Here is a 25,956-nt window from a genome sequence, read left to right as displayed (position 1 = left end):
CTAAAACGGCAAGAGAATTTTTTTTTTTTTTAATTCTGAAGTATTGACAAATTATGACAAACTTAGTGCTGGTGTGTGTATGATGTGGTACAACCAGTTTGGAAAACTCGTTTGGTAATTTCTCATGAAATTCAGCACACACTCACCCTCTGATCCTGTAAGTCCACTCCTAGGCATATTTCCACATGGCACTAAATGTTCATAGCTGACTTATTTGTTATATCCCCAAAAGGAAACAGCCCGGATATTCATCAACAAGTGAATGGATACACAGTCGTGTATTCATACAATGGAATGAGTGAAGGGCTGATGAGTGAAGGGCTGATACATACAGCAATATGGATGAATCTCAAAACCAGACTAAGCACAAGAAACCAAATGCAAGAGTACATACTGCACGATTCCATTTGTATGAAGGTCTAGAATAGAAAAAAGTCATCTGTAGTGATAACCATCAGATTGGTGGCTGACTGATGGGAGTGGGATGGCTGACTGGACAGGGGCATGAGGAAATTTTCTGAAGTGATAGAAACGGTCCAGATCTTGGTTGGTGTGGTAGTCACATGACTGGAAACATTTGTGAAAATTCACCAAGCCAGATATATAAAACACATGCATTTGAATCAAAGGTAAAGCTTTATCTCAAAGTTGATGACCATTAAGTTAGATCTTTAGGGTCGATTTATACGAAATTTACAAGAGATATGTAGAGTTTCCAAATACGAATGTGGTTGATTCCCTACCTCCCCCCTTTCCCCTTCTTCCATTTTTAAGCAGCTACTTACTGCTAAAATGGGAAGTAATGTCCAAGCTCCCAACACACTGGAAGCAGCTCTAGCCAAAAACATAATTCCCCCCTGGCAGAGCCTCTGAAGATGTGGTTCGAGGCATGAACCACTGTTCCTACTTCTAAGCATACCTCCTTTATTTTCAGTAAACAGGGGTTTAGCGTACATCTTTAAAATATCACAGGCAAGCCTTTAGAGTGAGTTCTTGCTGTTTCTGACAGCCAAAACAATGCAGGAAGGAAAAAGGAGCCCAATTCCTCATCAGCACAGGGGTTCAGAGCTTCCACCTTTGAAGGTTTTTAAGTTAATTTTTCTACTGACCAAACAGCATCGAACAGCTCTTCCGACAGCCTGGGCAGTGGGCCACGTGCTGCAGTGGTCTAGTGTGGGTGGAGGTCACGTGCTGTGGGTTCGGATCTCTGCTCCGCCATATGCTACGTGAAGTGGGCAAGGACTTTTTTTTTTTTTAATTTTATTTATTTGACAGAGAGAGAGCACAAGAAGGCGGAGCAGCAGGCAGAGGGAGATGGAGAAGCAGGCTCCCCACTGAGCAAGGAGCTTGATGCGGGGCTCAATCCCAGGACCCCGGGATCACGACCTGAGCCGAAGGCAGACGCTTAACAACTGAGCCACCCAGGCGCCCCAAGGATTTTTTTTTTTTTTTAACCAGCCTGCAAAACAAGGCCAAGTGTGCCTTTTCATCTACCAACACACAATACATTTTGAAAGCTTCCCCAAATGAAATGATTATAAATAGTGACAGAAGAGTTAATTAACTTAGAATCTCCTATCCTTATGCTACTCCCCAATACCCACTGAACATAATTGAATTATTCAGAACGTGGTGTCCTTTCCCGAGAAGTTCCGATGAGCTGTACAGGCTGTACCACAAACAAGCCAGTGAACCTGGACTTCAAAGGTGGGGGATAAGCAAGAAAGACAGTTTAAGTCATCACTGTATGTAGACATGCAAGAATTGGAAAAAAAAAAAAAAAAAAGAAAAAAGAAAAGAATGTAACCTACCCTAAGAGATGAGCTAGAGATAACACCCTGCCATATACACTGACGGGTTTCCTGCATTTGTCATCAGAAAGCAAGTCTATTAATTAATTACCCACTTGCACTTAACAACTGCATTCTTCTGCCTTCTCATTTTTAGTGCGTTTTCCAGAAATATTCTAGGATAGCTTTTCGAAGCATAAACCTAGCCAACTCTGAAATAGTGGGCACACTGTACATAATTCACTGCAATTTGGGGTTTTCTGGGGGCAAAAAAAAATTCCATTACTTTAGCAAATAAGCTCTGCTTTAAAATGCAATAAAATTAAGTGGTGTCAGTCAGATCAGGAACCGAGGCCAAAGCAAATTTCCCTGAAGCACCACGGATGAAGAAATGAAAGGTTCCCTGAGGCACAGCAAATTTTAAGAGAACGGATTCTCCATGGAAACCCAAACCCCAAGGTGCCGGTATTAGGAGGAGGGGCATGTGGGAGGTGATTAGGTCAGGGGGGTGGAGCCCTCGTGAATGGGATTAGTGCCCTCAGAAGAGGCCAGAGAGGGGGCTCACTTCCTTTCTGCTACGTGAAGATAAGCCAGCTAGCTGTCTGCACCTGAAAGAGGCTCCTCACCAGAACCTGGCCATGCGGGCACCCAGATCGCAAGCCTCCCGGCCCCCAGCGCTGTTTGTTATAGCAGCGCGAGTGGACTCAGCCACATCCCAAGTGTCCCAGGACAGACCTGGCGTGTCAGAGCCCACCCGCTAAATGCTGCCGGCAAGGACAACAGCTGTGAACTTTACAGATGAGAGTGAACAGAAAGGTCAGGATTATATTTGTACAAACCTGGCAGCCCAAGCAAAGGGCATTCTGTATTGTCCAAGGCGGCTACACACTTGCTTTGCTGTCCTGTGCACCTTCTGGGCCGTCTGGGGGCAGAAATAAGGAGACACATTCGTACGTGTTCGAATGACCAGAGACTCACCATACACAATCACTTCCCCCACTTTACCAATGTAAAACATCAAAGTCCGGCAAAAGAGATAAAGAAAGAGCTCCCAATGAAAACACGACACTCGTCAGCTACCCACTTTCCAAGACTAGAGTTTTCTTTTTTCTTTCTTTCTTTCTTTCTTTTTTTTTTTAAAGATTTTATTTATTTATTTGACAGAGGGAGACATAGTGAGAGCAGGAACACAAGCAGGAGGAGTGGGAGAGGGAGAAGCAGGCTTCCCGCGGAGCAGGGAGCCGGACATGGGGCTCGATCCCAGGACCCTGGGATCATGACCTGAGCCGAAGGCAGACGCTTAACGACTGAGCCACCCAGGCGCCCTTTCTTTTTTTTTTTTAAATTTCTTTTTCTTTTTGTTTTTTAGATAGAGAGAGCACAAGCAGGCGGAGCAGCAGAGGGAGAGGGTGAAGCAGGCCCCCCACTGAGCAGGGAGCCCAGGACCCTGGGATCATGACCTGAGCCGAAGGCAGACACCTAACCGACTGAGCCACTAAGATGCCCCAAGAGTTTTTTTAAGCATTCTGTGTTTTCTCATTAACAGAGCCTTCATCAAGATATCAGAAGATGGACGAAAAGAGGTGTAGGGTGTAGGGCACATTTTGTACCAAAGACCTCTACTAGGAAAATTTTGAGCAGTTTTAATATGTATTTCCTTTCACACATGAGCAGGCAGACACTCATTATTCTTGGGAGAAGTTTGTTCTGAATACAGCTGACCTTTTTACTCCCAAGATAAAAGCCGAGTGACCAAGAGTCAACGCAATTAGTTTAGTTGGGCAAGGAATTGCTGTTTGCACAGGCACTAGGAGCTGACGGGAGATTAACAGCCCAGAGAGGCTAAACCGGCTGTGAAATGCTGGCTGGATGCTTGTCCCTGGGGATGCAGAAAGCGAGAGGCTCTTACCTACATCACTGAGACTTTTCTCTCCCACGCAAATTAGTCACATGTCTCCTCTGCCTCTTCCGCTCAATAAACACTATTTGGACACACAACTACATGCCACCTACGACAGATTGACTCTTCATAAATACTCAGTAGCTGGACTGCTGCTCATGAACTGTGCCACGCACACTTTTGCTCTCAGGGCCTCCGTTTTCTCATTTATAAAACGAGAGGAAAGGACCAGGTCACTAATTTGCACAAGTCTGGATTTCATGATCCAGAAATGTAGACGGTTAAAGGGGTCACAGACTTTTCACGGTGCCAGCCAAAGACATCCACCAGTCAAAGCAGTTGCTACCATTTCATCTGCCCACATTTCGTGAAAGACATACGGGCGTAATGTTCAAAAGGTAGGAAGAACAAAAATCCCAGCATAGAGGCCGGCCCCTCAAATTGAATACATTTAGCTGCGTGAATCGCTCATTCTCTTGTCTTTCTTTTGCTCATCCCAGACAGGAGGAAGTATGAGTGTAGACTGGCATTTGGGAACCGCGGGGCTGAACCTCCCCAGGTCTGACATTCTAGGGCTGGATGTAAGGGCTGGTAATAAAGAGTAGCTATTGCCAAGGATACGGTATCAATGAACAGATGTGGCCTAACAGCCTTTAGCTCTTATTTTGATAAGTAAGCAGAAATCAGACTGTCGTGTAAACAGAACATAAATGAAAAGGGGGGAAAAGTCATGTTCAAACTGAAACATGCATACTCACCTAGCACCCCATATTTAGAGAATAAGGCTCTTTGGAGGGGTCATTAACAGTACCATTTAAAATATCAGTAAAAGGGGGCGCCTGGGTGGCTCAGTTGGTTAAGCGACTGCCTTTGGCTCGGGTCATGATCCTGGAGTCCCGGGATCGAGTCCCGCATCGGGCTCCCTGCTCGGCAGGGGGTCTGCTTCTCCCTCTGACCCTCCTCCCTCTCATGCTCTCTGTCTCTCATTCTCTCTGTCTCAAATAAATAAAATCTTTAAAAAAAAATAAATAAAATAAAATAAAATATCAGTAAAAGGCGAATTTTACATTAAGCTGAAATGTTCACAAACGAGCTCTATCGATACCTTTGCTGGGTCTGAATTTTTGATGTAGGGTTCCGCACAGTGCGCGATGTTTCCCTGGAGCACCTTTTCAATTCTTGCAACCAGAAAAATTTCAGGATGCGGATTCGTCACTGAGAAAATTCCCTGGGGGGAAAAAATGACTTCCATTAGACATTTTTATGTGACTTCGTACATAACAGTTGCGTGGCTGACGATTCCCCAGTAGGGCGTTTAGCGTCGAATGTTGACATCTAACACAGGGTCATGTCTAGGACCCTGAGCATAGGTTTCTACGTTTCCTTTCATACGGTTCCTAAAGCTCCTGATGCTTCTTTCAAAACAGATTTTCTATTTTGTCACCAACTTCACATCTATTTGTCCCGGAGTAAAAACTGTCGCCATTACTGCTCGGCCTCTTGTTTGGCTGCGTCCGCAAGGTGCCTTTTTAGGCCTAATTAATGCAACGCGTATTGTTCGGCTTCATGGGCATGTGCTAAAATAGTGTGCGTTTCTCAAGTGGAACCAGATGTGCATTTTCAAATGTAGCTGCATGTAACTCCAGAACAATTTCCTCGCAATTAATACTAATTGCAGCTAAGAGGAAGAAAACACTTCACTACGGTTAAAGAGCACCCGTGCTTTCAAGGTGGGGACAGAGGATCCAAAATTTGTTTTTTTCCTGCACGTGCTCCTGTTAAGGGTTACAAATGTAGATGCAACCGAAGTTGCATACGTTTTCTTTGAATGCACGTGACACCACCGTGTCATCCACTGTCTAGCTCCTCCCAAATAGACTATCTTCCAAAGAGCTGGTTAGTTGGTTCAGTCTGTTGTTTAAAGGAACACCACACCAATGAATTCGAATGGAAAAACCCATCGTTGGGATTCTACCAAGTTTTATTTTTCTACTTGGTGTATTACCAACTGTGTTAAGATCATGCGTTCCAGTTTTCAAAATATTTCAGACACATTATCTCATCTGCTCCAGAGCGAACACTCCACAGCGTACAGGAAAGACAAGAAAACTCTGTGTGGGAGCCCAAGTAATTCCCCCCCAAGAATCCAATGGCTTGTAAGGATCCCTTGGAATGGCTGATTCACCTTTGAATTCGCAAGCAGCAAGCAGGGAAGGAAGTGGTTAAAAACTGCTCAGGGAGTTAAAATATCCTGGGTTTAAATTCTGGCTCCACCATTTATGGGTTGAGGCAAGTCCCATCCTGTGTCTACACCTCAGGTTTCTCATCTAAGAAATGGGGATGATCATAGTAATAGCTATTCCAAAGAATTCCTCTATGGATTCCATGTACAGCACGCTAGGAACACCCACTCATTACTTGAGCGGCCCAAAACACTTGCGAGGCCACAGAACCTGATTTGTGGTACTCCCAGGCGCATGCTGCTCAGGTGGGGAGATGCGCCTGGCAGCCAGCCCCTGCTGACCATGCAGCAGGTATGCTAAGCAGCGCACTTGAAGGATGCTCTCACACCTCCCGATTGTCACCTAACTGTCCTAGATGGGTTTTGTGCATTATCTTCCTTGGTCTTCAGAAAAAAAAAAAAAAACCCGAATGCAGGCACTACGATGTACCCATTTTACAGAGGAAGAAACTGAGGGCTTACAGAAGGTTACGCGGTGAACGGATAAAGGAGCTTGCAGCCAGGGCTTCCAGACTATACATTACGGCCCATGCTATGCTGCCTCTCGGCCCTGAGGCCCAAGCATCCAACATCTCACACGATGAGGCCAGCTGAGAACAGCAATACTGATTTTTGCCACCGCTAATGTTCATGGAGCGCCTGCTGTTCTCCTTTCCCAGTACTTGGCGCATTTCCCCACCCTGATGCCAGCAAGGAGTATTATAATTTCGCGAACTCTAACAATGGCTAAGAGCAAGTGCTTTCGCTTGGGTACCTGTGAGCAAACATGGCGGCCTAGTGCGGTGGCGAGTGCTTTCTGGGGACGGCACACCTTGTCAGAGCCTTACAGCCGCCCCTGCATGCAGGTACTATCGTTTCCTCCCGTTTACATACGAGGATGCTGAGGCATAGAAGCGTTCATTTTTTGAAACAACCAGGGATTCCAGTGTAAGGGGGATGCTGTTGGGTAAGGGGGACGCTGTCGGGGTTGTTCTGCCTTTTGTCCCAATCAGCTTCTAGCACTCTCCCTGTCCCCAGAACACAGAAGGGTAGCCAGAGAGCGCCCGGGAATCCCCATGTGGACCGGGAGTCTGGCGCTTGTAGACAAGGCCTCTGGCCCAGCCATCCTTTTCCACCTAGGAGGCATGGATGTGGCTGCCCCCAACTTCAGGGTAACTCTTACCCACTTGACTGCCCCCTCCCTCTAAAGAAGGGGTGAGGCCCCCTCATCCCAGTCCCCAGCACTTACAGAGCCCACAGCACGGCAGGGCTTTGCGGGGAGACTCTGTACCCTTTCACCAGGCCAACAACTGTTGCCCCCCGGGGGGGATCCCCCAGAGCCACAAGGAGGCAGACCTCCAAGAGTCAGCATCTCCCCCGCAACCCCAACCCAAAGTCAATCAGGTCTGACCTTGGGAGACCTGGGGGGCCAGGCTCTGTCAGGGCAGCTGGGAAGAAAGTGACTGGTCATGGTGACTGCTTGAGGTCAGGGAGGCAAAACTACTCAATGGATCCAAGTCCCTCCTTTCCTGTGGTCACCCCATTGTCCCTCAGGAGGCCACTGGAGAGAAAGACTCCGGTGAACAGATGGGGAGGGCCTAGAATGGTCCCCAGACACCCACTGTCCACCAAACCCTGGGAGCTGCTTCTTCCTATAGATAACGCTGCCGTTCGAGCAGCCTTGCTGGAAGGGCTGGGGCCACCAAACAGCCCTTTCTGGGAACTCTGGGGAACTGGGCAGTCTCCCTCTCTCCCGGGTAGCACAGAAGCAGTACAACACAGGGGTAAACACCTGCCCTTTGAAACCTGCTAGGCCTAGTTTCAGGTCCTGTTCCTCATCTTCTAAGTTCTGTGACCCTGGGCAAGCTACTGGACGGGCCCTGTGCCTCAATTTCCTCATCTGTAAAATGGGTATGGTAACAGTACCCACCTACTTTGCTGGGGTGTTATGAAAATAAGGGACTTGATAAAGAAGCAAGAGAAATACAGTGGCACTTAGGAAGTGCTAAACTTGGGGTGCCTGGGGGGCTCAGTCAGTGAAGCGTCTGCCTTCGGCTCAGGTCATGATCTCTGGGTCTTGGGATCAAGTCCCACGTCGGGATCCCTGCTCAGCGGGGAGTCTGCTTCTCCCTCTGCCCCTCCCCCCCCGTTCATGTGCTCTCCCTCTCTGCTCTCTCTCTCAAATAAATAAATAAAATCTTAAAAAACAAAAATAAGGAAGTGCTAAACTTGTCACTGCTGAAAAATGGACAAGCTGGGATTCGGGTTCAGATCTGCCTACATTTGGTCTCTCTCCGACACAGCACTGCTTCCTCATCCTAAACGGGAAGAAGTTGAGAAAAAAACTTCTCCAAAATAAAATGTTCAACTAGTTGAAGTAAATGACCACTTCCCGGTCTCATCAGTTGGTCCGAAAAGGTTGTAAGACAATAAGGCCATCTGAGGCCACTGCCCATTGGGTCATCTTCCCACCTCTCCTCTGTGCTTCTCAGGCTTCTTCTCCCAAGTCCCACATCTTCTGTGCAGCCCCCTAAGTTAACTCCCACCCCCCCCCCCCCCCCCCTTGCCTTGCAAACACCTCTGCTACCATTGTGTGACAGGGTGCAGTATGTTAACTACATTCTGCCGGCCATTATTGACTGGGGTCTTTCCAACAGACCCAGGTTCCAATCCTGCCTTCACGGCTGTGGGCTGTGTAATGGTGGGCAGCTTACTTCATGCACGATCTGCCCTTTCCCCCCCTCCAAAACAGCGTTAAGTACACTATTTCACAAGACTATGATGATTACATGAGACACTGATGGGAAATTCTGGCCTACGGGAGATACTGAAAAAACTGTTGATTTTCTTCCCGACCTAGATTACAAGTGGGATGATGCCCACAACCACAACTTAAACTCCATGCCTTGAACGTACAGCTAAGTACACTGAAGAAATAAAGTAAATACGTCATTGGCTTAAAAGGGCTTATTTGATATGGTGCAGAAAATTTTACACATAATTCAATGGCAGGTTCTCAAATACTTTTATCCTGTACTTTCTCAATCTCTTCTAGAAGCATACGCCATAGTAGTGAATGTTCACACATGTGACAAGCATAATCTATCTGAGTAACAAACTAAGAGGTGACATAGGGACGCCTGGGTGGCTCAGTAGGTTAAGCGTCTGCCTTCGGCTCAGGTCATGATCCCAGGGTCCTGGGATCGAGCCCCGCATCAGGTTCCTTGCTCAGCAGGGAGCCTGCTTCTCCCTCTGCCCCTCCCCCTGCTTGTGCTCTCTCTCTCTCTCTCTCTGACAAATAAAGAAATAAATAAAACTTTAAAAAAAAAAAAAGAGGCGATATAAAACTACCACAGATCCAGAGCGCAAAGAGGGAAGTAACTGCACATGTAAAATCTGTACCAATGAGCATAATCCCGAGCCCAGAAAACCCCAATGCTTGGTATTTATTCTAAGGAGATAATTCAACAAGTGAGCTAACATGCATGCACAAGGATGTTCAATGCAGTGTTATTTATGATATCCCAAAATGACAAATATCCCAATTAGCTAGGTTGATGGAATACCACATTAGCCTTTAAGAATGTGAGTGACCCAGAGATACTGATATAGGATAAATGTGATATTAAATAAATACAGTAGATATAAAACGGCGTGAACAGGATCTATTTTGTATAAGAACATACGTAAGATCTATGTGTTTATATAAACACAGAGATGTCTAGAAAGAGGTTGGCCAAAATGTTGACAGTTATTGTCTATGGGGGAGGTGACTTTCCTTCTTTATGCGTTTTGTATTGTTTGGGTTTTCTACATAATAATACATTTAGCTTTATAATAAAAAAAAAAGGAACCACGTTTTTATTGGGGGAAAAATAAATCTTACAACGTGAGCTGCTTTGTTCTTGTGCCTCTTTCCAGTTTCAATTCTATGTCACAGTCTAGTTTCCTTTTAGTTGCAAAAGTTGGGAAGGAAGACCATCAATTCTGTTCTGCCTAACCTCTCGTGGCCTGCAGTGTGGTCAGAGGTCAAAATGCCAGGGATGTGTCAGGCTCCTTCTAAAGGGGCTTCTTTGCACCAGACAGGACAGAGAACGCGGCATTATGTATGTGACATAAGCCATCCCCTCCCACTGCTCTTCAATCAGAACTCCTCGTATAAAGAGCCTTTATGCTCCATTAAAACTACCTATTCATGTGGGGTCAGCATGGACACTGCCCGCTTGCACATGAAGCTCCCCAAATTCCGGACAACATGGGAGATTAGCTCTGGGGCATCTACCACTTGGCCACTGACAGGAACGATTTTCTGGATGAATTTGATCGCCAGTGTTGGGGGGTCTGGGTGCTGTGGGAGTCTGGCAGGCCAGGAATTTGAGGAACATTGATCTAACGGCACCTCAGCCAGGGCTGTAGCCAAACAGACACACGGAACCCCTGTCCTGTACTCAAACCTTCCAAAAACACAGCCTCCAATGTGACCGTCACAAGACTTGCCCTGACGGTGAAGTTTCATTCAGACGGGCACCTTCCCTTCCCTGCCTAATTTCCTTGTCTTCCGTGAACACACTCAGAACTCCATTGTCTGGTCAGCAGCCAGGCTTCAGCTGAAGTTCTGTAAAGTTCTGTACATAGCTCCTAAATTTCTGCAAGGCGGTGCTTTTTGCTCTTGTCCTATGGAAAAATCTAATGGTATTTTAACAGATATCTGGAATTCGAGACGGCACACCAAGGCAAAAACCAAAACCCAAACCCAGCTACCTACTCCTAACGGAGCTGGGAATTAGGGATGGGGGGGGGGCTATGGCAGGGTCCATTTTTTCTTCGAAGAAACAAGCCTTTCGGGCACCCACCGCCTTGCTCACAAGTCCGCACAGGAGCGTGGGGGTGTGCCTGCATCCGTCGGTGTGACCTACATTCCAGCTCACAAAATGCTTCCTCTGAGGCTCACATCACAGTCCCAACTGAAAATGTTACTTCGCTGAGGTGGTGCTAGCATATGCTGGTTTCCATCCTGTCCCTCCCACTTCAGTCCCCAGAAAAACACCTGGCCACTGACCTTACAAGAGATGGGAATGCCCGGGAGAACATCGGTCTGAGCGGGTGAAAGAACCCACGGGGCTGTTTCGATTTCTCACTCGGAAGGCTAAAGGGGGACTCGTTACCTGCTTTATGTAGCGTAACTGGGATTCAGCAATTCCATGAATGAAAGGCTCCGGGGAAGAGCTCGTCAGGTTTCCATCACCAGCCAGCTGGGCTGAAGGGCCCCACAGCATTTCCCGGACAGATGGGGGATTCAGGTCTACGTGGAAGTCGGCTGAAATCTTGCAGTTGTTCCTTACGTCGAATAAGGCGAGATTGATAAAAAAGGGTTCAACCTGGGAATGAAAACAACGACATTTGGAAGCGAAGACTTTTCGGGGGGTGGGTGGGGGGCGTGGGGGAGGGACGCCAATGACAAAATGATGTTTTGATTCCTCGAGGCTCTGCGATTGCAGTTCCTTTCTGAGTATGGCATTTAGCTAAAATGGCATTAGGGCTCATTTGCATCTATTTTGAAGGAGTGCTCTAAAATAACAGGCTATCAAATGTTAACTTTTGTCAGGTATAAATAATTCTGCAAGTTACACTTTCTTTAAAGGAGTAGAACGCAGAAGCCACATTTAAAGAACATCAGTTGGTCTCTGAATAAAATGTAATTCTCCATGGGTTTACTGAAATCGCCGAAAAAAAAAAAAAAACAATGCCAATATTATCGAACAAAAATAAATCTTCCCTTTTGTTATGTTACAGCTTACTAGATTATACCTTTAATAAGAGCTAATATCAGTCAACATCAAATGACTTGACAAAAGCTTTGCCCCATCAGCACTTTCGGAAGACACGATTCCTCCCTACAGATGGCATTTGAAAGCTGGTCACAAAGAGAAATTTCGTGCCAAATGGCATAAAGATTAACCCTTTATACACAGGAAGTCCGCTAGTGCATTTTAGCTACTCTGGAAGAGAATAAATCATCACTGTGGATATTTGTCAAAGACAAAACCAGAACCAAAAAAAGGTGAGCATAAAATGCAGTCTCTGGTGATTTTACACTTACGGTTTCAAGTGTTTCTGAGTAACTCAAATGATCCACGATGGCTCATAATTAGAGTTTTTTTCTGTGAAGAACAAAATGAATTCACCCTGGGAGAAGGAGTGAGACTAGCAGGCTGCACAGCATCTGTATCCCCGCCTGGTTTGCGGGTTCCTTACTCATTGTGATGAGCCAGTCTCACAAAAGAAGTCACATTCTCTGGCAGAATTCGCAACTTGGAGGATGGTCCAGGTTCGGGGACACATGTCCCTTTTGAATGTCAAGAGCCTACTCTATCTGCCATTTTGAATAGGTTGATATATTCACGAATCCTCTCAGGATGAAAACATATTCATATTTTGGCAAAAGAAAGGCATGTATGAAATGCCTCCATGTCAAATTTATCATAGCACGTAGCAATGGAATTTTCATCCCGTAAATTACTTCTAGTGATAAAAAAAGCAAAGCATGTCCTTAATGCGCTGGTTTAAGGGACGTGGAAGGAAAAGTCATACATACATTTGTGGGTGGTCCTTTTGCATTGTCTCCAACTTGACCCGAGATATTGAAAGTTAAATCATGGCAGTTCACCAGGAAACGTTTATTGCACTTTTCCTCAAATGGCTTTATATCAGGTTCAATTCCTGAAAAGTCCAACCTCTACAAAACAGATGATGATAAATCATTTCCAAAAAAACAGGATTCATATTAATATAGGTCTATAAGTAATAATTGCAGAATCCTATGGTTCTCTATCCATTCTTCATTCAAACCCTTTTTTTCATTCAATAAGTCTTTCTAGAGCTCTTACACCAAGGTTCAAACACTGACAGCGAAATCCTAGAGGGAGATGATGAAACTCTGATCTAAAGCACTGGAAAAGTTACAAGTCTGTACCATGGCCTATGAAGCCTTATATGACAGGAGTCCTTACCTCCCTCAATCCTCTGACCTCATCTCCCACCACCCTTGCCTCCCCTCCACCCCCACTCTCTGTTCCAGCCACACTGGCCTCCTTGGTTATTTCTCCAACACACCAAGTACACACCCACCTCAGGGCCTTTGCATCTGCAGTTCTCGCAGACAGATGCATGGCTCACTCCCTCATTTCATTCATGTCTCCGATCCACTGGCATTTCCACAGAGACCTTCCTTAACTCCCTAAGGGGACTGCACACTCTGACAGTCTATACTCCCTTTCCTTGATTTAAGTCTTCGAACATGACTTTTCCATATGTCCTTAGTTGTTATTAGCCTTCCCCACAAAATACATGTTCCAGTATGGTAGAGACTGTGTCTTTTATGAGGCGTATGGGAGGCAAAACGGCCATGAATGGACATGAGAGGCATCAAGAATAACACGATGGTCTCTAACTTAGACAATTCGACAATTCGACTGTGGCGTCATGAACTTGGTTGCAAGATAACACGGAATGGTAGATGTGGGGGAGGAGGAGTGGAGATGGTGAGCTCAGTTCGGGACGTGTCCAGTTTGAGGTGAGATTACTAAGTGGCTGGGGAAACAGCAGAGGTCTGGGTTGGAGATCTGAATTAGGTAGGGAGTCAACAGCAGCTAGACCCTGCGGACCACCTACATTTCAATGATGAACAGAGGGAGGGGCGTCTGCTTCGAAAAGTGATAAACACTGAGCTCAGCTTCTAACAGAGCTGGGGGATGTGTCCTGACTGCCACAGAGATAATTTTTTTTTAATTATTGGTATTTCAAAAAAAAATTTTTTTTAAGTTTTAAAAACAGATATTGGGAATCAAGGATTCCTTTCAGCAAGGGAGGAATCTGTCCCTCCTCAAAGAAACTCCTAGAATCCTCCTCCTCAGCTCACATAGCTCAGGCAATCTGAGTTCAACCCGTTCATTCTGAGTATCTGAACAGACTTTACGTTCTGTTCACAAATGGGAGGAAAAGTATAGATTGTGGGACCACTTACTATACTTTAAGACCCGAGACAAGGCAGGCGGGAAATGATTGGGTGAATCTGAATAGAATATACCGCCAATACGGAAAACTCAAGCCAAGAAACACAAGAATTTTTCTCAACTGCCTAAGTAATTCAAGCCAAAACAGGTATTGTGCCAGAAGAGTGTTGGATAATTACAGCCATTCTGACCTAGCCTGCATCACTGACAAAATCCTCCTTCTAGGGGCCTAAGTATAATATTCGTACCTGAAAGTGCCATCCCCCACCCCCCACCCCTGGAGTCTATTTATCTACAAACCGAATACAAATGTGTGGAACTAGACAGCTCCCTCTTGAACACTTATCTCTGGAGCCAGCAGAAGCAAGTCATTACCATGGAGATCAATTCTAATTTCCGCCCATTTATCTGCTCTCCCTTCTACCTTATTCAGACAGTGGAATGTGAAGAGAAACTGGACTAAACCACCCCAGCCCCCAAATCCTTTCCCTTCTGAGGCCCGTGAGTCCGAATGCTGGGACACGGGACCTTTCCCAGTAGTCCCGAGTTGGAGCGGTCTCCTTCGGTTAGTGTTTCCTTATTCTCTAAGGTCAGTGGTAGAAAGATCTCTCTCTAAACATCGTACTGTGGTCAAAAGAGAAGGCTGACATCCTAGGATGGCGCTAAGACTCAACACATACAGCACAGATTTCTCTGTGAGGACGCTGCCTTCTGGAATCAACATTAAATTCAACTGTTCCATGCTTTAAAGTTTCATCACAACTCTGAATTCCTCACTGGCTGTCGTAGCTCACTGATAACTGATGTTATGTTTGAGTTCACTGCCATGACCACAAAAACACTACACCACAAATTTTTTTAAAGACACTGGATTGAGTTTCAACCACAGTCAATTGGCTTCTTTGTGTACAATGAAAGGTCCTGACATGTCCAATTAGAGCCCAATCACGGAGGGGTTCGGGGCGGGTGGGGGGGGCTCTATGAAAGGCTCAGACTTGCCTGCAACAAGCAACTTTCTGAATGAGTATCTTAGAACTAACACTCTCAAGACCAGCTAAACTTTTTTTTTTTTTAAATCACATAACTTACACAAACAGTATCATACTGCTATGAAAAAAAGTAGGAGATAAAGCTTTTTTTTTTTAATATTTCCCCCAAATAATTTCTTTTTCTTGTGTGGTATTTTTATTAAGGAAAAATGTCTGCATTATATATAGACTATATACTTTTCCCATTTCAAACTAAAAAAAAAAAAACTTATTTAGAAAACCATTCGAAGCAAAGAAGAAACAACAAAAATCAGTCTTCCCCCAACTACATTTTTACGATCTATTTTCACGGAGAATAAAAAAGCCATAATGCACATATAATGCAAACTTTTCTATTTCCAAAAAAAAAAAAATCCCCCAATTTTAATTATAAATCTCATGTAGAAAAAAGTGAAAAAAAATTCATCTTTCCCCAAATAATTTCATTTTTCTCATGAAATAGGTTAAGAAAAATATGTGTAAGAGTTACATACAGTTGAATCTTTCCATTTAAACAAATCAGCAATTCGATCAGAAAATAGGGAATTAAATATGAGCCGCACAGATCTTAGTACAAAGGGGGCCTCACTCTCATGAAAGAGGGTGAGATACACAAACACACATAAGCTTTCCACTGAAAGTGGGATTAAGCCAGACATGAACGTTATCCCAGTTCCAAGGCCTCCATCAGGAGTGGAAAATAAACCACATTCTTCATATGCCTTGGTGTTCTTTATACTGCAGATACTCGCTGCTACTCGATCACACTGTATTTAGTGGGTTAAAAGCACAGGAACCAACTTTAAACAGTCTTTCATTTATTTCTTTTGAGGAATGAGATAAGGTGAATAGAAATATAGGGAATGGAGGGGAAAAACAAAACAAAACAAAACATGTGCATTCAATCCCAAACTATTTGCATCTGTGCCAGTCTCCTGAGGGAAGTCAGTTAGGCTACCTGTTCGAAGTGAACATGATGAATATAAAGCAATAGGTATCGCCCAGTGGTACAGAAATCAGTGATTTTAACATTTCACAGACATTGTTCATCTAAATAAGCAACAATTCTATGATTATTTAAAGAAATATATCATTAATACCTGGACCTCCGAATCAAAAGAAAAGAGATTCTGTCTTCCATCCCCTCTACTGAGTTTGTTTAGCTGTTCAGTTTCTCTGCCATACTAAAATTAAAAATACACACACCAAACATTACTTCACTTCCTTCAAATGAGTATTAAATAACATTTATTTATTTATTTATTTATTTTTTGCTCTGTACTTACGATCACCTTTTTATTTTAAAAAATACAACTTTAGGGCAGCCAAATGGAAGAAATGCATAGACAAAGTATGGGAACAGGGGCACAGTGCCTTCATGCTCTCTCCAGGCATGCCATACCCCAGCATGTCAACGTGTTCACCAACCCAGTAAATAACATTTAAATAATTAGTTTGTGCAGGGCACCTGGCTGGCTCAGTCGGTAGAGCATGAGACTCTTGATCTCAGGATCGTGAGTTCGAGTCCCACCTTGGGTGTGAAGATTACTTAAAAATATCTCGTCAGGGAAACCACCATCTGACAGATCTTCAGAAATATACTACTCCCCATCTCCATTTACTTAAGATGGATAAAAAAACGCTTGCTGGGTGAGTCACCATCACTAGGACCCATGATAAGCTACAGATCAGGTTCTTACACTTTCTATGTGTCTCTAGGACATCAAGAATATTGCTCAGCCCACCGGAGTATAAAAAAAAAAAAAAGGAATCCAAGAGATTTGAATGCAAAAGAAAAATAAATGACGAAACACTCTCTCTTCCATAGTCAGCGTGCTAGCCATGGGATATTATACATAATTCTGATTCCAACACTTTAGGAAAAACATAGTGGGCTGTAGAGCCTAGAACGTCAAAGACTCAGAAAGGATATATTAACATCAACAAAATCATGGAAAACCTAGATCAGGGGATCATGAGTGTGTTCCTAAGTTTTGGAAAACTATGAAGTTTGAGGGGGGTAATTTTTTGTTAAGAGAAGGATAAATTTAAAGTAGAAAAAAATTAAATAAAGTAGAAAAAATAACTTCTGAGCTTGTGTAACTTAGTAGTCTAGGAAGAGGAACAAAGTAAAAAAATATAAATAGGTTTAATGAGGATTTAAATGAATAAATGGGTTATAACCTTCTATTCTTCTATAGTATAGAGTCCACATAGTAAAATATGTAACCTATTAATGGTTAAGATATGTAACCTATTAAGATAGGTATGATAATTGCCTCTACATTTTCTAAATTAGCTCATTTCAAACTCCAAAGAGCAGAGTAATTATCACAAATGATGTCTGGTCACCAAAATCTTTTCTTTCTTTTTTTTTTTTTACGATTTTGTTTATTTATTTGACAGAGAGATAGCGAGAGAGGGAACACAAGCAGGGGAGTGGGAGAGGGAGAAGTGGGCCTCCCGTGGAGCAGGGAGCCCGATGCAGGGCTCGATCCCAGGACCCCAGGATCATGACCTGAATCGAAGGTAGACGCTTAACCGACTGAGCCACCCAGGCGCCCCTGGTCACCCAAATCTTTATCTGATGAAATTATTCATATGTATATACACATATGTATTTACACATAGACAGAACATGCGATTTTCATATGAAGTTAACATATGCAAATCATTAGACTGAACATCATGTTTGATCTGTATCAATAGCCCCTTGAATGAAGAATATTTACTTTATGGATGACATATAGTAATTATGCTGAATAAGAAGGAACATCAATAAAGTCACAAAAATCTGAAAGCACCTTCTGACATCTAGAAAAAAAAAATAAGATTTTCCAAACTGTTAGCTGGCCCTTTAAGTCCAACTTTAGGAGTATAACTTTTCTCTTACAATCTCTACCTGTTTCACTAATTTGCTGTGGTTTTTAACTTAGAAATGACATTGCCAAATGGAATCCAGCATTAAAACTTTAATAGCGAACCCTGCATTGCCTCAGTTGAAGGCAAGTTGCCATAAGAAAGATGTACCTTCATCAGTTCCGGATGCATGCTCCTTTCCAAACTGGCCATGATGTTCTCGGCTTTTCCTTGGCTGCTAGTTTCATCTTCTGCAAATTCATTAAAAGCAGATGTTCCAAACCATGCAGACCATTACTAATCACCTAAGAGGAATATCCTAACTATCTCTCTCACCCCATCCTCTCCTACTAGATTTACTGCAAAGAATTTTGATTATGAAAGCACAGGGAAAACTTTAACGGGCTTTTGACAATCTGCCATGAATTCCCTATCCGTTTGAGTCTGGTTATATTTCATGTGTCAGAACCCATGAAGCATCAACTCTTAAAAAAAAAACCTACCAAGCTCCATAGTTATTTCTAATGAGGAAGTAGGTCAACCTTCAAGATTAAGAATTCTGTATTCACCCTACACAAAGGACATTCCCGCAGATTAAAGATAAGAGCTTTACCTCGATAATGAATCATTTAAAAATTCTGACCTTGGGTTGTTTCTACTGTCTCCTTTTTCTCTTGCACTAAACTGTCGGTATTGATCTGAATAATCTTTTTCAAAGTTAGCAACCATTCCTCCATTTCCTGCTCAGTTTCAGCAGCCAAATAATGGCTATACTTATCTAGCATCTTGAGTTCAAATGCGTGACGGCGCATTTTGGGGCACTAGAGAGAAAAAGAAAAAGCATGTGTTCAGTTAGTTTAGTTACCCTTTCAATATTAGACTTCATTCGTTTATTTATTTTTACCTCAGCTCAGCACATACCCAGGTCAATACTGTCATGAAAGAACTGCTTCTTTCAACAAGAAATAGAAACTGCCAGACGATGAAGGACTGTGTCAAACGTACCTCTGTTATTCCCCTCACTACTGAGCACAGTGGTATATGAACAAAGTTGGCATGAGGTACTACTTGTTGACACAGTATTATCATGTAAGGCCCTTTCCCATCTTCCACATCTAGAGAATCCAACTGCCACCATAAAAATCAGCAAATGTTTGTAACAATTTCTACCCTGTTGCAAGTTGGTCGTGGTATTTGTAGATTTTCAAAATCAGCCCTTGAAAACAGGCTCAAATGGGATTTGAAATAAACCTGGTACTTGTTTCACATCACACCATAAAACGCACTACCGATAACCAAGTTCGCGGTACCATGCATGATATGAAGTGCATCAAATTAGCACAAAAGAAGACTAGAGTTGGATCACATTACATGGCGACTCGCAGTAAAAAATATGGAAATGACCCATGCTGAACACTAGCACAGAAGGAAAACAAAAGCAACCTCCTTTGCTCAAACATGATGACGCCTTCTTTTACACTACCACCTTCTCTGTCGTGACAAAAGAAATGACACACTCTCCCCTCTCCCAAATACCTCGGCATTAATTTCAAGAAAGGCTCGCGAATCCATAATTTCCCACTACATGGCCATCACTCAAGAAGGAACCAAGAAAGATCCTCCTTCTCATCTTCAAAGTAGAGTAAAGGATGAAATTAAACGGCTGTAGCAAGTCCTCAAGATTTATATATTTGAAAATATTTGGGAGGGGGAATCATAAATAGATGGAGAAAGCAGAGGCAGGGAACACTATAAAGGAAAGGCAAAATCCGGACTAGACTAATTGAGAAAAGCTGGGAATCGTGTGCCCTCTTTCTTCCAGTAACATAAGAAAGCTGTTTGTTTGTTTGTTTATAAATAGTTATATATATTTTATATTTTAGATATAAACTTTTCTATTATATATATATTTATGTTATATATTTTATATATATTTATATATTAAATATATTTATAGTATATGTATTTTATATATTATATATATGAAGACACCTTTTTTTTTTTTTTAAAGATTTTGTTTATTTATTTGAGAGAGAGAGAACACATGAGAGGGGATAGGGTCAGAGGACGAAGCAGACTCCCTGCCGAGCAGGAAGCCCGATGCAGGACTCGATCCAGGGACTCCAGGATCATGACCTGAGCCGAAGGCAGTCGCTTAACCAACTGAGCCACCCAGGCGCCCATGAAGACACCTTTTATTCACATAGATCTTTATTTTTTTTAAGTGGTTTTTTTTTTTAAGATTTTATTTATTTATTTGAGAGAGAGTGAGATAGCACCAGCGGAAAGAGAGGCAGAGGGAGAGGGAGAAGCAGGCTTCCCGCTGAGCAGGGAGCCCGATGCGGGGCTAGATCCCAGGACCCTGGGATCATGACCTGAGCCGAAGGCAGATGCTTAATGACTGAGCCACCCAGGCACCCCTTTTAAGTGTTTTTTATTCAATCCACACGGCAATCTCATTTGAGTGGGATTAATAATAAGTGGGATTCAGTGGAATTGACAATAAGATTCATGTAGGACAAGTGCCCTGAACCAGCACCTTCCACCTCCCCAGCAGCTAAGTGCTCCTTAAAGTCAGCCATGCCACCCAGGCTCTGTAGTGATGGCTCCTTCTCTCGGCCAGTGGACTTCCTATTTAGATCATCGGCAAACATTTGTTAAGCCGCTCCTGGGTGCACAACACTGCTGATTATTACAGGGGACACGGACATGAGTAAGACATGGTCTCCAGAATCCCAGAAGGAATATGCAGGATGAACCACAAATTGGAGTATGATTTCAGTCTAGGACGGAGGAAAAAGCAAAGTGGTGCACAGGGGAGGGGGAGCTCCCTTCCATGTGGTGGACATGAGGGTGAGGAGAGAAACAGAAAACATCTCATGGCATAAGAGCCATTTGAACGGAATCTTGAAAGATAAGGTTCAAACAGGAACAGAAGGGGAAAGTGTACGCCAAGCAGAGAAACAAGTGGAAGAAAGGCAAATACACCTGGAGTAGCTAGAGCGCAAAGTGTCTACAGGGTACGGGGGGCATGAGGTTAGAAGGTAGGCTGAGGCTAAATCACCATGACCTGCAAGGTCATGGTAAGAGCTTTAGCTCTCCCTCTGCAAGATAATAAATCAAGAACCAAAAGGTTTTGTTTTTTTTTTTTAAAGATTTTATTTATTTATTTGGCAGAGAGAGACACAGTAAGAGAGGGAACACAAGCAGGGGAAGTGGGAGAGGGAGAAGCAGGCTTCCTGCAGAGGATGGAGCCTGATGCGGGGCTCGATCCCAGGACCCTGGGATCATGACCTGAGCCGAAGGCAGATGCTTAACGACTGAGCCACCCAGGCGCCCCAAGAACCAAAAGGTTTTAAGTAGACAAGTGAAGGACCCCAGCTTTGTCTTCGGAGGATGGATTACAGTAAGGCAACAAATCAGAGGGCAGGAAGGCAAGACTAGTCAAGAGAGGACAAAAGGAGAACCAGAGGAAGGGCAGTGGGAGTGGAAAGAAGGTAAGAGAGCAAGAAGCACTGTGGAGCCCAACTCCAAAGGCCTGGGTAAACACTTGAATTCTCGCACAGAGCGAGAATAGGGCGCTGGGGAGGATTCTAAGGTTCCTAGTATAAATGTTTTGGTGGATGGAGATGCCATTGACCACGAAAGAAAAATGCGGAGGTTCTTAATAGTTGGTCAATAACCCTCTTCAAGAAAGAGAAGAAAGGGTGATTTCGATAGCCCTACCTGAACAACGTCAATGCAGGCGTCCAAGTAGATGCAACCTTTAGATTCTTTGGAGTTTTTCTCATCTTTGTAGGAGTTGAGAATGTATGAACCGTCAGGAAGCTGAGTCAAGTAAAAATACCGTCTCTTGAATACCTATAGGGGAAAGACCAGCAATGATACATTTGTCTGAACATTTAAACAGCTTCTCTGCACGAAAAACCTTCAAGGGCCTGCCACAGCCATTATATCTGGACAATCTGCACACACCTCTGAGAAGTCATTAGGAATTACAACTACCTTCACTTTTTAAGATGAAAAATTTGAAGTCAAGTGATTTCCCTCTCAGTTCATCTACAGAAGACGACTTTTTAACACTTTATTTTTTTTAAAAAAATTATTTATTTATTTGACAGAGAGAGACACAGCGAGAGAGAGGGAACACAAGCAGGGGGAGTAGAGGAGGGAGAAGCAGGCTTCCCGCGGAGCAGGGAGCCTGATGCGGGGCTCGATCCCAGGACCCCGGGATCATGACCAGAGCTGAAGGCAGACGCTTAACCGACTGAGTCACGCAGGCATCCCCATTTTAACACTTTAAAGTTGAGAAAGCATTTTTGTATCCGAGTCACTGTCCGTTTCACTATTGCGTCCTCTTCCCATTTAACTGCAAAACCATGACTGGATTCTTATTTCATTCACGTCACTGCGCGACTCCAAGTATAAGTAGAAAAATGTTTTAGATGTTTGAAAAAAATAAAAACTATACAGCTAAAAAATCAAATCAAAAGACAAAATATATATACATACTCATGCCCCATCATATATACTCACCTCACCCGCACCCCTCACTGCCCTCACCTATGCGGTCCCATGCCCCCACTTCTGAAACTCCAGCTAATAGTGCACTCCCAGGGAAACACCGAGAGTCACTGGTTGCCTTCCAGTTGTCACTGAGTGCCCCAAATGCTGAGATTTGAGTCAATAAGCCCACTGGGATTGTGCCATCCGTTTGAAATTAGGCATTCACAACAGTGAAGGAGGAATCTGTTGCTACAACTCATAGCGAAACCCACAGGAAGGAGGAAAAGGAGGAAGACTGCTGGATTCATTCATGCTAGCCCTCTAGGCTCCCCTAGAAAGTCTTAGACCTGATCTAAGACATTAAATGGGGAATTTGGAGCTCTCTGATGAGCCTATGCTTCTTTTAATAAGCCACAGACTGGGTGGCTCAGTCGGTGAAGCATCTGCCTTCGGCTCAGGTCATGATCCCGGGGTCCTGGGATGGAGCCCAATCTTGGGCTCCCTGCTCTGCGGGGAGTTGGCTTCTCCCTCTGCTCCTCCCTCCCTCCCACCGCCCCACCCCGTTCATGCTCTATTTCTCTCAAATAAATAAATAAAATCTTAAAAAAAAAAATAAGCCACAGACTGCAGACTGTATCAAGCATCTGTTACAGTAAAATTCCCCCAGATGACAGAACTAAAATCGTTTCAGGGTGGGAATGGAAAGGGACTAGGACATAGGCTCTGGGTGATGACTGAGGAAGCGCTTTCCTACGCTTCTTGTCTTACAGAAGTTGGCTTTAAGATTTAAGCTTGCCACTTTCAATCACCCATCTGATTACCCAGTATGATCTCAGACTATTTTAAGAAATTTAATTATGGAAAGAGTATTATTTGGCAGGCTCATTCTTGAAAAGGACTTAATTTCTGGCAAAGTATCTGAAATATCAACAATCTATTTTCCATAGCATGAATAAGCAAAATATATACATGTTAGACAGCATTTCTTTTTAGGAAAACCAGGAAAGAGAAATAATATGCTTGTAGTTATTTTTGACTTGTTTCAATATCACTGATTTTGGAACGAATGACAAAAATATACCAGTGTGAGGAACACCCTAACAGGTTAGACTGGTAAATGCTACAGCTCCCATTTCAGGGAGTGGCCATGTGGCTTTGTACGGTATCAACAGAAAGGAGTCCAAACAGAAAATATCACTTTGTTTTGCAATGCCAATCAAGTGAATATTACTATATAGGTACAGAAAATGTGTGTGATCCCACAGTATGAGGATGTATACTCCTCATTATTTGATTCACCCACATTTAAGTTTCCTGGAGCTATAACTAAAGAAATCTAGATTCACATACAAGGAAAATGCTAATCATAGTGCTGATTACACACACACAGAAACATACAAATACATACACACAGTTGAGTCTTGGACAACATGGGTATGAAGTGGACAGGTCCACTTACATGTGGATTTTTAAAAAAATACATTTTACAGTACTGTAAACGTATTTTCTCTTCCTAATGACTTTTTTTTTTTTTTTACAATTTTGTTTATTTATTTGAGAGAGAGAGCATGGGTGGGGGCGGGGGGGTAGTGAGGGGCTGAGGGGAGAAGCAGACTCCCCGCTGAGCAGGGAGCCCAAGAATGGGCTCGATCCCAGGACCCCGAGATTATGACCTGAGCCGAAGGCAGATGCTTAACTGACTGAGCCACCCAGGCGCCCCCTCCTCATGACTTTCTTAGTAACATTTTCTTTTCTGTGGCTTACTTTATTGTGAGACCACAGTATATCACACATACAACATACAAAATACGTGTTAATCGACTGTTTATGTTATCCATAAGACTTCCGGTCAACAGGTTATTAGTAGTTAAGTTTGGGGGGGGGGACTCAAAACTTATATATGGATTTTTCAGCTGCGCAGGGGGTCAGTGCCCCCTAGACCCCCACATTGTTCAAAGATCAACTGTGTATGTTTGCTTGTTTTCATGACAGTGGTTCACATGTTATTCAAATGATGGGACCAGACAACCTAAAATTACATACTGTGCCCAAATGAACAAAACACCCCCTTTTGGAAGTTATTACAGTAGTTACGCATGGCAAAAATTCAGATACATTTTCCAGGCAAAAATTACAACCAATTAGAATCTGACCTGCGGCCAAACCTAAAATTCAAGCCCGATCGACTTGCAGAGCCCAGAGCCAGCACCAAAGAGAGTGGCAGAAGAAGGCAAAACACAGAGCAAAACATTTGTGGCACAGAGCCAAATTCGAGTCTGTGAAATTTTTTTCATGCCCAGCTGCCTCACCAAGCAAAGATGTTCCGTGGTAGCCACCACTTCCAATAACAGCAAAGCACATCACTACAACAGAGAGGGGAAGGGGTCTGAAATTAAATCGCTTCCTGTAATATTGCAGTTATGTCTAAATGGGACACTGAGGTGGGTAGCTCATGAATCTGGGGAGAAAGCAGATGCCTGAAAGTCACACGATCCGGATTCTTTTTTTTTTTTTTTTTAAAGATTTTAATTATTTGAGAGACAGAGAGAGAATGAGAGAGGGGAGAGTCAGAGGGAGAAGCAGACTCCCTGCCGAGCAGGGAGCCCGACGCGGGACTCGATCCCGGGACTCCAGGATCATGACCTGAGCCGAAGGCAGTCGCTTAACCAACTGAGCCACCCAGGCGCCCCCACGATTCGGATTCTTGTCCAGCACTCCTGCTCACCAGCCATGAAGCTGTCCTCAAGACTCTGCTTCTCTGCTCCCTCACTTGTAAAACGGGAGCGGGCCAGACCATTTTTTCATGCTCTACAAAGAATTTTACTGAAATTGAACAAATAACACAGCGGCCTTCCCAGTCTAGGGGCCACCCTCCCCAAGCAATTTCTTACAGGCTTGAAACACAATTTGTACGGTGAAGGAATTTTAAGTCATTTCCACAGAAATCAGACTCGGCCCCCACAACCGATCTGTGAGATCTCTTCTCATTCTAACAGTCTAGCATATACGTTGGGTTTCATCTTCTGGGAAGCTGTTAAAATAATGACTACATAGAACAGTGGCGATTACTCTGTATCATACCTCTCATCTTGAAGGCCTCGAGTCCTTTGTAACCAACAACTAATTCTTCTAATGTCACTGGAGATAAGCATCATTATCCACATTTCACTTAACAGCAAACTGAGAGACCAAGAGCTCACTCAAGTTCACACAGGCAAGTCAAGGATAGAACTAGAATCAGAATCTGATGAGGATGACAAAGAGAATCTTGCCCAAACCTTCCAATGGCCTCCCACCTAAATCCACAAATCCCCACCATAGCCTAAGATGGTATACCTGTTCTAGCCTCAGCTTACCTCTTGGACTTTATTTCTTTTTTGTTTTTAAGATTTTATTTATTTACTTGAGAGCGAGAGCAGAAGCAGGGGGAGTGGCAGAGGAGGAGGGAGAAGCAGACTCCCCCTGAGCAGGGAGCCCAACATGGGGCTCAATCCCAGGACCCCAGGATCATGACCTGAGCCGAAGGCAGACGCTTCACCCACTGAGCCACCCAGGTGCCCCTCTTGGACTGGATTTCTTATCATGCTAGTCCAGCTACACCGGCTTACCAGCTGCTCCGCTAACACCCCAAGCAAGCGCC

The 25,956-nt window shown here is 43.8% G+C and overlaps 1 protein-coding gene and 1 non-coding gene across 6 annotated transcripts in view; one reads left to right on the top strand and one right to left on the bottom strand.

The window, feature by feature from the left end:
• The window catches only part of DOCK11 (dedicator of cytokinesis 11), a 186,686-nt gene that overhangs the window by 99,830 nt on the left and 60,900 nt on the right, over window positions 1-25,956 (bottom strand). For all 5 annotated transcript variants that reach the window (XM_035007699.1, XM_035007720.1, XM_035007708.1 and 2 more), the window contains 8 exons: window positions 21,537-21,671; window positions 18,454-18,631; window positions 17,982-18,061; window positions 16,052-16,135; window positions 12,507-12,647; window positions 11,077-11,289; window positions 4,796-4,918; window positions 2,630-2,712 (listed from right to left, as the gene is read on the bottom strand). In XM_035007699.1, the coding sequence (XP_034863590.1) occupies window positions 2,630-2,712; window positions 4,796-4,918; window positions 11,077-11,289; window positions 12,507-12,647; window positions 16,052-16,135; window positions 17,982-18,061; window positions 18,454-18,631; window positions 21,537-21,671 (1,037 nt within the window). The remainder of the gene's footprint in view (window positions 1-2,629; window positions 2,713-4,795; window positions 4,919-11,076; window positions 11,290-12,506; window positions 12,648-16,051; window positions 16,136-17,981; window positions 18,062-18,453; window positions 18,632-21,536; window positions 21,672-25,956) is intronic.
• Window positions 16,418-16,490, top strand: TRNAK-CUU. Its single transcript has one exon. It is a non-coding gene; the product is annotated as a tRNA-Lys (tRNA).

The sequence above is a fragment of the Mirounga leonina genome, unplaced genomic scaffold, assembly GCF_011800145.1.
Source record: "Mirounga leonina isolate KUSES-001 unplaced genomic scaffold, KU_Mleo_1.0 Mir_101664, whole genome shotgun sequence".
NCBI lineage: Eukaryota > Metazoa > Chordata > Mammalia > Carnivora > Phocidae > Mirounga > Mirounga leonina.
The sequence above is the reverse complement of the archived record's forward strand: the minus strand, read 5'-3'. Positions and strand labels throughout refer to the sequence as shown.